The 14,048-nt window shown below is 55.0% G+C and overlaps 1 protein-coding gene across 1 annotated transcript in view; it reads right to left on the bottom strand.

Annotated features, from left to right (window-relative positions):
• Positions 1–3,962: 3,962 nt before the first annotated feature.
• Positions 3,963–14,048, bottom strand: part of PPM1F (protein phosphatase, Mg2+/Mn2+ dependent 1F) — a 33,010-nt gene continuing 22,924 nt past the window's right edge. The window contains exons 7-8 of the mRNA XM_012466481.3: positions 9,804–9,897; positions 3,963–7,970 (exon numbers count right to left, since the gene is read on the bottom strand). Coding sequence (XP_012321904.2) covers positions 7,591–7,970; positions 9,804–9,897 — 474 coding nt within the window. The 3' untranslated portion in view covers positions 3,963–7,590. The remainder of the gene's footprint in view (positions 7,971–9,803; positions 9,898–14,048) is intronic.

Genomic DNA, 14,048 nt, shown 5'->3' on the forward strand with positions numbered 1-14,048 from the left:
GAATAAAAATGTAAAATTTAATTCATTTAATTTTAATGTAATTAATTTAATTTTAATTTACAAATTGCATAAACTGCCCTGCCCAGCGGTTTCACTTCTTGGTGTATACTCTTGAGAAACTCCTGTGCATGGAAACCAGGAGACCCGACAAGAATGTTTACAGCAGCTCTGTTTCTGCAGAGAGCCAGAAACCCACACAGCATGGATGAATTCAAGAAACATATGCTAAGTGACACAAACATGAAGTATAAGAAAGTAGATAGTAAAATGTCATTTTCAGAAAGTTAAAAGACAAGCAAAACTATAGAGCAGTGTGCAAGGATATAGACATAGTGATAAATCTATGAGGGTGATTCTAACATTTACGATACTGGTTAGAGGGTGAGTGGTGGTGGCGGCTAGGGGCAAGGTCTAGAAGGATCTTATTACGGGCAAAGTTGTTTTGATGTTGACTGGTGGGTCTGTTTCACTGTTAGGCTTTGGAGCTGATCCGTGACATCAGTTCTCAAGGTGTCGATGTCAAAGGCTTTTTTTAAAAATGGAAGAAAGCTGAGCACGGTGGCTCACGCCTATAATCCCAGCACTTTGGGAGGCCGAGGTGGGCAGATTGCCTGAGCTCAGGAATTTGAGACCAGCCTGGGAAACATGGTGAAACCCCATCTCTACTAAAATACAAAAAATTAGCCAGGTGTGGTGGTCCATGCCTGTAGACCCAGCTACTCAGGAGGCTGAGGTGAGAGAATCTCTTAAACCTGGGAGGCAGAGGTTGCACTGAGCTGAGATTGCACCATTGCACTCCAGCCTGGGCAACAGAGTGAGACTCTGACTCAAAAAAAAAAAAAAAAAAAAATTTGTGCATGGAGCACCCCAGCTGAGTTTCTGTCCTCAAATGGTTCAGAGCCCAGCTCCGCCCCAGACCAGCCAGCTGAGAACAGGAGGGATCTGCATGATGAGAAGGCAGCTGGGATCCTGGGACCTTCTGAAGGAACTCTGGGGGAGGCTAGGCATCAGCCCTCCCAGCCGAGATTCTTGCCTCTGTTTCCCTGGCTCTGCCCCACATCAGCTCTTGCTTGGGGGACCTTGGTTTTGGGATCCCTTCCACCAGCTGAAGCCCCGACTTGGTGGGTGTGAGGCCCAGCCCCAACCCCTGGACTTCCTAACCCTTCCCCAGGCAGACTCCGTGGCCTCAGCTGTCTGTACTGGACTTAGCTCCAAGTTTGTCTCCCTCCTGGCTGAGGGCTTGATTCATACCCCTTCCACCTCCACACCCACCTCCACCTGCCACACGGTGGCCTATTCCCATGGGTGAACTCTTGTAGGTGCCAGGCAGCTCCAGCCCCTCTGTCTACCTGTGTACCCTCACTCCCTTGGGCCTCCCCCACCTCCACCCAGAGAGGGTGCTCTCTGAGCTCCAAGCTCTGTGAAAGTGAGGGGCAGAGGGAAAGCATGGAGCCACCATCTGGCTGTGAAGACGAGTTTCAGATATGTGAGCCAGTTCACTAGGGAACAATCGACACAGCAGATACTTAGGAAGGAGATTCTGCGGGAAGCTTCAGAGGAGCAGAGATGAGGGGAGGAGGACATGGAGAGTTGAGTAGGTACGGTGGGGGGCCCAGGGCCTGGTCCCAGCTCTTGTATCCGGGGTTAGTTCCCTTGCTTTCCTAAGGATGCCCTCTCTGTGACACAGTAGACACAGATAAAACTGCCTTTCTGGCGCTGGTCCTGGAGGGTTGGAGGCTGCAGCCCTGGACAGCAGGCACTGCTGGGAGTTGGGGGAGGGGACTGAGAGCTCTCCCAGGTGGCTTGTGAAGGACTATGAGAAAATGCGCAGGCAAGGCTACAGACAGAGGAGGCCTGCGGGCAAAGCGGGAGTGGGGAAGGGATCGGGTTCAGGCAGCCCTGGGCCAGTCACCCCCATGCGCCCACAAGCACAGCACAAGGGCCTCCCCTACATTCTGGGGAGAAGTTCAAGGTAGCACTTTGGGCCATGGCTGGGCAGTGTCTGCGGGGAGGCATTTCTGATGTCGTCTGTGTGCCCTTGAAGCCTGAGCTCAGCCAGGAGCACAAGGGTGAGTCTCCCGGCCGCGCTGCCTTGCTTTCTCCCGACCGAGAAAGGAACCAGACCAAAAGCCAGTGAAGAGTTGGGGACTCTGAGAAGTGTGACTTTCCAAGGCTTGGACCCCTTAGCAGCCTTGCAGCCCAGGGGCACTTGACCCGTGTGTTAAGCTGAATCCCCGCTGTCTTAGGTGGCGACTTGGTGGCTGGCTCATGGGCTGTTTTGTCATCCCTTGTCCCAGCAGTGTGGCAAACACTTGACCAACTGTGGTGAGGGACTGGACGACAGAATCCCATGACTGCTTCAATACTGACCCCCTGAGGGCACTGAGAAGGCTCTGAAGTTGTCCCCAAGAGCAATTTCATGTGTGCTAGGAGCTGCAGCTGCATGGGACTGGGGCTGTGTGTGCTGTACTGGGGGTTCAGGAGAAACTAGCCCTCTAGGCTGCTAAGCAACCAGCAGCAGTGCTGGGGCCAAGGCCCTGCATTCTGCCACCGGCCACCCTTGGGTGGGTGAGGCTATAGGGGTCTGGACTGGAGTTCATGGTTGGGAGCCACAGGTCTAGAGCAAAGGGAGGCAGGTAGGTGGGCCTTGTAGGGAGCTCCCAAAAGTCCATCAGATGTGGTGGTCCTGAAGCAGGTTCTTGTTATCTGCCCAGGCAGCCATCAGGGGCCAGTCCCTTTCACCAGGAACGGTGAAGCTTGCCCACCACCCCCTTGGCCTCACTTCCCCACCCCCTCAGTTTCACTTTCCCCACCCCCTTGGCCTCACTCTCTACCCCCTCAGCCTCGCCCCCCACCCCCTCGGCCTCACTCTCCGCCTAGTGCAGCCACCATGGCCATTCCCAGTTCTCTATGGGGACCCCAGGACTTAGCACTGCCAGGCCCTGCTGCTGGTGGATCTCTCCAGGTCTTCTGTTAAGGCATTTTTATCTTTTTTTTTTTCCTTAAAATTCTCATGACAGATTACATAAAAGCATTTTTAAAGCATGTTCACTGTACTAAAAAAAATTAGGATTTAGAAGAAAACCTAAAGCAGGAAAAAGCACACCCTGTAATCCTGCCCCTCGGGAAGCACCAGCAGTGAACCTGCAGTGGACTTGCTTCTGGGCAGCAGCCGAACTCCCATGCAGGACAAGTGCTAGGCAGGCTTTGAAGATGGAGTGGGGTGACAGGAGTAGGAGGCAGAAGAAAGCCTCAGTGTTTTGTTCTTTTTTTGAGACAGGGTCTCACTCTGTCACCTGGGCTGGGGCGCAGTGGTGCAATCCTGGCTCACTGCAGCCTCAAGCTCCTCAAACTTAAGTGATCCTCCTGCCTTGGCCTCCTAAGTAGTTGGGACTACAGGCTTGTGCCATCACACTGGGCCAAGTTTTTGATTATTTAGAGAGATAGGCATCTCCCTATTTTGCCCAGGCTGGTCTCAAACTCCTGAGCTCAAGAGATCCTCTCACCTCAGCCTCCCAAAGTGCTGGGATTACAGGTGTGCGCCACCACACCTGGCCTTGGGAGGTGTCAGGAGGGTATAAATAGTGTCCCGTGAGAGCATGATGCCAGAGGGTTTCCATCCTCAGGATGGAACCACCTGGGGCACATCAGGATCCTAGATAAAATGAGGGGTCCCCAGTGCTCCTGTGGCTCCCCAGCGTAATGTGAGGTCCCAGGGGCTTAATTCCTTTCCTGTCACCTTCCTGCTGCTGGTGGGGGTGGGCTCAGAGCCCCTCAGGGAGGAAAATCAGGCTGCTGGCTAGACCAGAGGGGTGCGGGCCGCCAGGGCTCTCTCCAGAATTTGCTAGCATTGCAAGATTTGCAGATGGTCCCCAATATCAAAGCAGCTTCTAAACATCCTGGACATTCAAGGGGACAAGATGCTCAGAGGTCAGGAAGAAGGCAGGAGTCGGGCGACAGAGTTCAGAACTCGTGGTTTATTGACACTTCTGCACGGTGGGCCCTTGGGAGACTGCCTTTCTGGCATCTTGGGACTTGTCCCTAAGAACGGGGAAGACAGTCGCCCTGTCCTGGAACAAGACTCCCCTTGCACAGGAACACAACTCCCTCGCAGAAGCCCACTGAGACGCACACAGATAAACCCTTGGCAAGGCCTTCATGGCACATGAATGGCAGAGTTATGGAGCCTTCGCAGAACACTCAGGACTCCAGGGGCTGCCTGCTCTCTTTGAGCTACAGATGCAGAATCGAACCAAAAACACCACTTCCTTTAACACAGCCCACCACACTTCCATTTAGCTTGGGGCGGGGCTAGGCCTAGGAAGGGCCAGAGCTGTCCTTCCAGCCCCAGGAACACGGCTGAGGAGGCCTGGTGTTCACACTGGGCTCACCAAGGCAGGGGAGGGGAGAGGGGGTCGAATGCTGGCCCTGCCACCAGCACCCTATCCCTCTCCCCTGGAAACACACACATTTCCTATCCTGGGTTCTGAGGCTGGAGCTGCCTCTGCGATTCTGAGGGACCGCCCTCCGCCCCTGCAGGCCTGGGCTCAGAGTCAGTCACACCTGTAAGGCAGGCCCTGCTTCCCTGGCTTTTGTGTTCCATATACGGTGCTGGCATCTGGAGCTCCATTCTTCTTCAGCCCACTTAATTTTAAGAATAGACACTAATAATATTAAACCACCCCACCCCACTAGCAGTGGGAGGGGCCCCTAAGCGCTGGCAGCATCTCCCCAGGACACGCTGGCTCACCTGCATCCACAGCATTCCAGGAGGTTGCAGCCTCTGCAGAATCAGTGCAACCCTGGACCTTACAAAAGGGACACTCAGAGGTGCACTGCCTGTTCAGCTCATACAAGGTACAAGTGGAGAGCTGAGGCTGGAGAGAGGATTACAATGTACAGACCAGCGTCCCTGGCTAGGGGCCCTCGTGGGACTGTGGCTGGAAGAGGTCGCCCAGGAGGCTGGGGGCTGAAGACGCCTGGTGGCTCTTGGTGCAGTACCAGTCAAGATGGAAGAGTGCTCCTCTGTGCCCAGCCACTGTGCAGGGGTGGACGAGGGCTCCCTCGGCCCCAAGGCAAGGATGGAGCAACTCCCAGTGCTTGCACCAGACCTCTGCCAGGCATGGGGCACAGCCATCCTCTGGGGTCCTGGCTCAGGGGTGGGGAGTGGTGGCGCTGGGATGAGCCTGGGGAAATGGCTTCCTGTACACTGAGGCTGCGAGATCTTCTGGTGGATCCTCAAACCAGGGTATGAATCAGACCACCAGGTGATATGAGCCAAACCTCCACAGGGTGAAACTCCACTCTTGGCAGCCAGGAACAGAATTATTAGCAAAGAAAAGAGAAAAGTAGATGCCAATCATTCTTTCCCTTTGTCAAGGTTATGCCCATGGTGGGGTGGGCTGGTGCTGAGGGTGGACCTGCGTCCCTGTGTCTGGCCGGGCTGAGAGGGCACCAGGGGCTCTGGTTGCTGACCCTCAGAAGGAGGCAGCAGGACTTCAAGTTAAGCAAGCAATTCCCAGTCATTGTTGGTAGCCAACCATTCTCTGAATGTCTAAATGACAATTACTATGTTGAAGATTTTTTTTTTTTTAATCAAGAGACCCTAAGTAACACATTGACTGCAGGGTCTCAACCTAATCTGTGCTGTGAGAATGAGGGGTAAGGCTGGGTGTGCAGGTGGGGCCCCAGCAAGGCTGGCTCCCCGCTCCCTGTGGGACAGAGGGCTCCTCTCAGGAAGGCAGCTCTAGCGTGCCTCCTCGGCCAGCTGAGACGAGGCTGAGACGCTTGAGGTGCAGCTGTGCAGATCTTCCTGGGGTCCCCGCTGTCTGCAGGTGAACTCTGAATGCCTCTATGGAGACCACATAGCCCAGCTTCTTCCCTCTCTCCTCTCTTCCCCCTGCCCTGCTTGGAACAGCCCTGCCCACCTTTAGCTCAGCCCTTCCTGCAGCTCGGCTCAGCCCTGCAGGAAGCCTCTGAGTCCTTCCCCAGTCCCCTGACCTCTTCCCTCTGCCTGATGCCCTCCCCCAGCCTCACCAGACGCCCTCAGTGAGCTCTCTGAGGCACCCCGAACTGGTTGCTTGTGAGCCCCCTCTCAGGGTGCGCTAGGATATGTGGAGCTCTCACACCTGCTCAGGGCACGGGGCAGAGCAAGGCAGGTGCGCTGCCAGCCACCGCAGCAAGGCAAGGGGCTATGGCCTGTGCTGTGGACTCCTAGCAGCATCCCCGCTGCCTCCAGACTAAGCCAGAGACCCATGGGCTACCTCTGTGCTTGCTTGAGCCTCTTAATTAAGCGTCTTTCCCAATGAGGCCATTTTGATTACAAATTCACAAGACATTTGGGAATGTTCCAATCACACAGCAGCAAGGTCCAGCCAGGCCAGAGAGGGTGGGAATGCAGGCAGACGGGCCAAGGTCACGTGGGATGCCCAGAGCCCCACTGTTGGGCCCAGGCACCGTCACATGGCAGCCGCAGGTCCTGCCAGTCACCTGGCGGGGGGAACCTTGGGGGTACTCAGCATCACCAAGAAGCAGAAAACTCTTCCAGAAAGATCTCACCAAAATCATCCCTCCCTAACAAAACAAATCCTGCTTTTCTAAAAAACTCAATGGGCCTCTCCGAGCCCACTGCATTCCTAGTTTCTTCAAAGCTGTGTAAGGCACTTGAATGGCTTATTAACACCACCTGGAAAAGTTCCTGTTTCAATCCTGATTTAGAAAATAAACTCAATAATACTGCAAAAAAAGGTTTCTTGAAAAATAGCTTTAAAAAAGTAAATACTTAAGTCTTCTAAGGAATAAAATAAATGCTAAGCTCTGCTTAAATTATATGACACAACAGATCATCTTGGCACTGATAAAACAAAGAGAAAACCTGGAATACTGCTTCTGAATTAGACTTCCCTGGAAAAAACAAACATACCAACAAAAGACACATGTGCGTCACCGGTTCTGAGCTCAGGGAAGAGAGCAGCCCAGAAGGCCTTGGTGGGTCCAAGCACATCATGGCTGCCCTGGAGTGGGGGTGGGGGTGGCTGCTACAGAACAGTTCCCTGGCCCTGCTGTGCTCTCCTCTTTGAGACACCAGTATGGCCAACAGGACCTGCTGGGCATAGCTGTAGATATGAACCCATCCGGCCCCGGCCGTAGAGAGGAGCCATGGGAAACCCGGGCTGGCCACCCCGCTGCTGGGCCTGACCCAGGGGGCGCTTCAAGAGTTTGGCTCCTGGGTCCGCCCCAGGGTCCCACATGCATGACTGTGCTGCTCCACGCACACTGTGTCTTTGGTTTGGCTGCCGCTGGGCACCTATGACCTCTGGTCCCACCTTGGCCCCATGGGAGCCGGGAACAAGAGCTAGTCCATCTTTTCTTTGGTGAGGTCTCCTAGGCTGCCTTCTATCATCTGCCTGCCACTCAGTGCAGTTCCACAGCCACCAGGACGGGCTGCAGGGGGAACCCTGAGTGGCTCTGGGTGGGAATGCACTGTGGGGCGGGCGCCCTGTCCACTGCCTGCTGCCTGTTGGGTCCTGAGGCCTCTGAGTGGGAGAAGGACAAGGGCAGGAGGAAGGGGAGGGCGGGGGTCTGGACCACCTAGCTTCTTGGTAGAGCCTGGGTCTCAGGTTCTGGGAGGCTGGAGGGCAAGTCCTGGCTCCTCCCATCTGCCTGGGAGTCCCCTGCTCCCTGGTTCCCGCCTTTCAGCAGCTCTTGGGGGTCCCTGAGGAAGACCACCATGACCGTGATGTTGTCGTGGGAGCCCCGCTCCCGGGCTGCAGCCACCAGCTCCTCAGAGACATGGAGCCCACTGCCCTGCTGCCTGGCCAGGTGGCTCTGGACGAGGCCAACAACTTCCTGGTGGGGGACGACGTCGAAGAAGCCATCGCAGGCAAGCAGCAGGTAGTCCTCAGAGCCCGTCAGCACCCGGGAAGCTGCATCGGCCTCCCCAGACACGTAGGGCTTCTGGAAGACATCCCCTAGAGAGGCAGAGAAGAACCTGGGTCAGAGGACTCCAGTGTCTGCGGCTTCCTTCCCACTCGCCCAGGCCCTGACCTCACATCTTGCAGAGACAGAGACCAGCCTGCTCTCATAGGGTCTGTTGCTCCCTTATGCAAACTGCCTAGTGCTTCCCGCTTGCCTGAGAATGGAACCCCCTTGCCTTGACCTATGAACTCCCCCTTTGTCTGTCCTAGCCGCCCCATCCCAGCCTTGCTTCCTGGAGTGTCCAGAGACACAAGGGAAGACGCAGCCTGCGGAGGAGTTGTCAATAAGGTGCTATATCTGCCAGGAAGGACAGAACGTTTCAGTGGGGTCAGAGGGATAGATGCCAAATCCCTGGCAGTCAGCTGGGCAGGGAGAGGTTTTTAAGTCAGGAAGGAGCAGGTGTGGTCATGGGACCCCCAGACTGAGACCCAGCAGGGACAGCATGCTGAGACAATGAGATGCAGGCTGGACTACTTTTTTTTTTTTTAATTTAAGACAGAGTCTGGCTCTCTTGCCCAGGCTGGAGCGCAGTACCATGATTTCGGCTTACTGTAACCTCTGCCTCCAGGGTTCAAGCAATTCTCTTCCCTCAGCCACCCGAGTAACTGGGATTACAGATGTGTGCCACCACACCTGGCTAATTTTGTATTTTTAGTAGGGATGGGGCTTCGCCATGTTGGCCAGGATGGTCTCAAACTCCTGACCTCAGGTGATCCGCCCAGCTTGGCCTCCCAAAGTTCTGGGATTACAGACATGAGCCACCATGCCCAGCGGTACCCACTATTTTTTTTTTTTTTTGAGATAGAGTCTTGCTCTATCACCAGGCTGGAGTGCAGTGGTGCGATCTTGGCTTACTGTAACATCTGCCTCCAGGGTTGAATCGATTCTCCTGCCTCAGTCTCCTGAGCAGCTGGGACTATAGGCGTGCACCACTACGCCCAGCTAATTTTTTAATTTTTAGTAGAGACAGGGTTTCACCATGTTAGCTAGGATGGTCTCAATCTCTTGACCTTGTGATCTGCCCACTTCAGCCTCCCAAAGTGCTGGGATTAGAGGCGTGAGCCACAGTGCCTGTCCTTACTTCTTAATTTTCTTATTATTTTATTATTTTTTATCCCCACCCCTTGTCCTTACTTTTTAAAAAAATATTTTATTTTTTTGAGACCGATTTTCACTCTCGTTGCCCAGGCTGGAGTTCAGTGGCACAATCTCGGCGCACTACAACCTCCACCTCCCGGGTTCAAGCGATTCTCCTGCCTTAGCCTCCTGAGCAGCTGGGATTATAGGCATCCGCCACCACGCCAGGCTAATTTTTTGATATATTTTTTAGTAGAGATGGGGTTTAATGTTGGCCAGGCTGGTCTTGAACTCCCGACCTCAGGTGACCCACCCATCTTGGCCTCCCAAAGTGCTGGGATTACAGGTGTGAGCCACCATGCCTGGAGAACCCACTACTTTTTTTTTTTCCCAAAAGAGAAGGATCATCAGCATGAATTGGGGAGGAGGATAAACCTCATTTTCAGAATACTGAAAGCGCTACTTCCAGCACATAGGGTAGAGAGCCACAGGTTTCCACTAGATTTGGGGAGAGCTGTCTTAGATGAGGTAATAATATACAGTATAACTTACACTGAAATCACTTGTGCTGCAGTCTCTGAATCTGCCCTATTCCCTTTACAAAACGAAGGTATCACCACAGCGCATGACAAATCCCCCTTGGCTCATTGCACTGCCACCCCGAACCCCGGTGAGCTTCGGGCCACACTCTGGAGGCCTGGGCTTCTGAGTGACCTTCCCCCACTTGGGTTGGCCTCCCTGGCTCTCACCGATGGCTCTGGAGACGGCCAGGGTCCCGTTGACTCTCCAGCAGTCCATGTGAGACACAAAGCCACCCAGTGCTTCAATTCGCGCCTTCTCATCCTGCAAGGACACAGCCAGAGTCGGGGGCCTGGGCCAGGGGATGGGGCGTGGGGGCCCCTGCTGCCGCTTGAACAGAGGCTGAGCTGCTTCTAAGACAACATTCAAAACTGCAGCATTTGAACAAAGCCAGGAGGTTCAGAGATGCACCCAAACTAGGATCATTAAAAACTGAGAAATGATAAACAACTCGCATTTCCTTTAGTTGCAGGAACGGCAAAGTGAACAAATCATCTGAGGTCACCGAGCACTGCCTGCGCCCCTGGGCAACGTTCTGGGGTTAGGAAGGCACTCTGTTTCCCTGTCTCTAGCTCGGGGACACTGTCCCTTTCCTGAAAGTTGCTGGGCCAAGATGGATCACGTGACATGAGTGGTGGCATGTGATACAGCAGGGTCAAGGAAGCCTGAGCCAGGCCCTGACTGCAGCCTGTGCCTGCCCAGTTATTTTCTTTCTTTCTTTTCTTTTTTTTTAAGACAGTCTTGCTCTGTTGCCCAGGCTGGAGTGCAGTGGCACAATCTTAGCTCACTGCAACCTCCACCTCCCGGGTTCAAGCAATTATCTTGCCTCAGCCTCCCAAGTAGCTGGGACTACAGGTGCACGCCACTGCACCCGGCAAATGTTTTTGTATTTTCAGTAGAGATGGGGTTTCACCATGTTGGTCAGACTGGTCTTGAACTCCTAACCTCATGATCCGCCCGCCTTGGCCTCTCAAAGTGTTGGGATTACAGATGTGAGCCACTGTGCCTGACCTAGTTCTTGTCCTCCTTGACCCAAGCTCAGCCCAGGCACAGTCTCCACTCACCAGGGGACCACAGCACCGCAGGCCTAGGGTTCCTCTAAGGACAGGACAGAGGCTTGGTCCAGCCACAAGTCCTCTAGAAACCTCTTTGTTCCGCCGCGCACGGTGGCCCATGCCTGTAGTCCCAGCTACTCAGGAGGCTAAGGTGGGAGAATCGCTCGAGCCCAGGAGTTCTGGGCTGTAGTGCGCTATGCCAATGAAGTGTCTGCACTAAGTTCAGCATCAATATGGTGGCCTCCCAGGAGCAGGGGACCACCAGGTTGCCTAAGGAGGGATGAACCAGCCCAGGTTGGAAACGGAGTAGGTCAAAACTCCCATGCTCATCAGTAGTGGGATCATGCCTGTGAATAGCCACTGCACTTCAGCCTGGGCAACATAGCAAGATCCTGTCTCTTTAAAAAAAAAAAAAAACCAAAAACCTCTTTGTTCCTATCAGCCTCTGCTGGAAGGAGAGGCCGCCCCAGTGACAGTCTGCTGCCTGAAGGCTGCACAGCAGCATCCCTGATGGAGTGACAGAGGCACCCTGGGATTGAGGCACCTCCCAAGCCTATTGGGGAAAGAGGGAGTCCTTTACCTGTTTCCCTATCAGGTAAACCTCCTGACCCCACACAGCGCCAGCTCTTCTGGTCCCCGGCATGGTACCAGCTGGGCATGAGAACTCTGATGCCCCAGGTGATGGTGTCCCCCAGACAGACTGAGGTATCAGCCAATCCCCTCCCCGGAGATGCACACACACTGCGGAGGCCTGGGGGACAAAGCCCTCTCCAGACACCCCACCAAGGACCAGGCGTCCTTGTGTGGCTCCCTTGCAGAGGGCATCACGGTGGGAATGATGCGGGTGTTCAGGAGTCCTGGTCTTACTGGACACCCCATGGGCCTGTGTGGCGAAGACAGGTGCCTGGTAGGCTAGGTGCTCCTGTCCCAGCTGAGCTGAGGAATCAAGCCAAGGAGGAGGCAGGAACAGGGACCTTGAAGGCTCTCTCCGGGTCTGAAATCCACCACCCTGGGGTCTGAGCAGGGCAAGAGAAAGGCAAGGAGGACGAGGAAGGAGGGAATATAGGAGGAGAGAGCCAAGAGGAGGAGGGCAGGAGAAAAGGCGTGGGGAGAGGCAGGTGGATGAACACACAGTACAGATGCATATTCACACATACATGTGCCCACACACATGCATGAAGATGCCTGCAGAAGGCGAGGAGCTGCAGAGGAAGCAGCGCCTTCTCCCCTGTGCCTCAGAGGCGTTCCCTGGGGAGGGGCTGTGAGAGTGGGAGGCTCCAGGGAGAATCGGGAGCCTTTCTCTGCTTTTGTCTCCCACACAGTCCAGCCCACTCCAGCCCCTCAATGTCCTAGAGGCAGGCACGTGGGAGGGTAATGGAGGAGGAACTGCAAGCTGGTCCCCATGCCCTCTGGAGGTGGGCTCTCCCCCACAGGGGACCATGCAGGCTTTCTGAGCTTAGAACCTTTCTTCCTGAAGCCCTTCCCCACCACCAGGGATGGCTGTGAGGACAGGGCGAAGCCAAAGGGCAGGAGGGCACTGGGACTACGCTACTACCCTGCAGCCTACAAACCCTCTGCCACCATGCCCCAACTCCCGTGCTGGATGGGCTGCACTAACCCTGGCTGCACAGCCTCCCCGGGCTCACCGCTCTAATCCTGGCCCTGCACCTGGGTCCTCCTACCTTCCAGTGGCTCCCACCTCTGTCACGTGCTGGTCAGGCTCAGCCTTGTCTGGACCAACACATCCGTAGGCTAAGGTGCCCATGTGTATTCCTCAAAGCTGCTCTGGGCTGCAGCTAGACCCCCGTTGAAGCTCGAAGCTTGCCTCCTGACTCCCCAGCGCCCACTCCCGACTCCCCAGCGCCCACTCCCTCAGCAGCCAGCTCTTCCCTCTGCTCCTCACACCTCGTTCTTCCCACCTGCCTAAAACAGCTTCACAGGTCAAAGCTGGAGCTGATGGCCCATGGGTTCCTGTGAATAGCCATTTCCTGCCTCCTAGGAGCACAGTGCTCCACCCAGCCGGGCCACAGCAGCTCATCTACAGCACCACCATCATTCTGGACGCCCAAGGCTCTCTGTGACGTCTCTGCTCGCAGAGCCAGGACTCCTCCCTTTCTCTCCCAGGCTGCCCACCAGGTGTGCCAGTGTGACCTGTGACCACTCTCACTGCCCTCCTGGATGCACTTTTGTGACCCAGCCCTCAACTCGTCCTCCAGTAACCTGATCACTTTGGAAGCTTCTAGAGAGTTCTTACAGAGTTCCTCCCAGCCTGGGGCAGCCCAGCTCCTCCAGCTGTAGGGGAAGCATGTGGGTGGTCTTCTCCCCTTCCCCTTGAATCTCCTACCCACTGATTCTGGCTTTTTTTTTTTTTTTTTTTCTTGGAGACAGGGTCTTGCTCTGTTGCCAAGGCTGAGGTGCAGTGTCATGAACACAGCTCACTGCACCCTCGACCTCTAGGGCTCAAACCATTCTCCTGCCTTCTGAGCTTAAGAGGTGGGAGGATCGCTTGCGGCGCGCCTCCATAGCCAGCCCTGATTCTGTCCTTTCCTCCTAGTCTCTCCCCGGGCCTGCAGGAGTCGCACCTGCCTGAGATGCAGCTCCATTCCATTCATCTCTCTGCTACATCCTGCCTAGCTCCTTGCCCTCCTCCTGCTTCCCCATTAGACTTGGAGGCAGGAAGGGGGTCCTGTTTTATTTCACTGCCTCAACAAAGTATCCTGTGCAGAGTGGGCACTCAGTGTTTACAGGCTGAACTGAGTGCAGAGGCAGGAGACTGCTCAGACAGCTGCAGAACAAGGCAGAGCACCACACACTCCCCACATACTCCTCGAAGCTGCTCTGTGCTGCAGCTGGACCCCCGCTGAAGCTTGCCAGGTTGAGGCAAGTTTCCTGTCCTTGTAACTGACATGATGCTTGCTTTTGTGGGAGAACCTTGGCCTGGATCTGTGATTAATTCTCTAGGGTGGTGAGCTGTGATCAGGATCACAGCAGGAGGAGCCAAGCCTGGAGAGTGTGGCAGCAGAGAAGGGGAGGTGGGGATGGATCTGAACTCCTTGGCCCATGCAGGCTGCAGCCAAGAACACAGACACCTGTGTGTGCTTATCCTGTGCGGGCTCTGATGTCTGCACTCCACATGCACTGAGCCACTCAATCCTTAGCCCAAACTTCAGGGACTCCTGTGTGATAGACTTGGAAGTGGTGGAGCCAGGACCAGGCAAGGCCATCTGTCCATCCTCTTTGTCACGGTGCCACATTGCAGGGCTCAGGCAGTGTTTGAAAAAGTCCCCACTGGGCTTCAAGGGGGTACTGAATGCTGAGCCAAAAGGGGTGCAGGCAGCAGGTGGGAGTGGGCCCAGCACG

The sequence above is a fragment of the Aotus nancymaae genome, unplaced genomic scaffold (genome assembly GCF_030222135.1).
Source record: "Aotus nancymaae isolate 86718 unplaced genomic scaffold, 86718_ANA_hifiasm-v0.15.2.pri h1tg000210l, whole genome shotgun sequence".
Lineage (NCBI taxonomy): Eukaryota > Metazoa > Chordata > Mammalia > Primates > Aotidae > Aotus > Aotus nancymaae.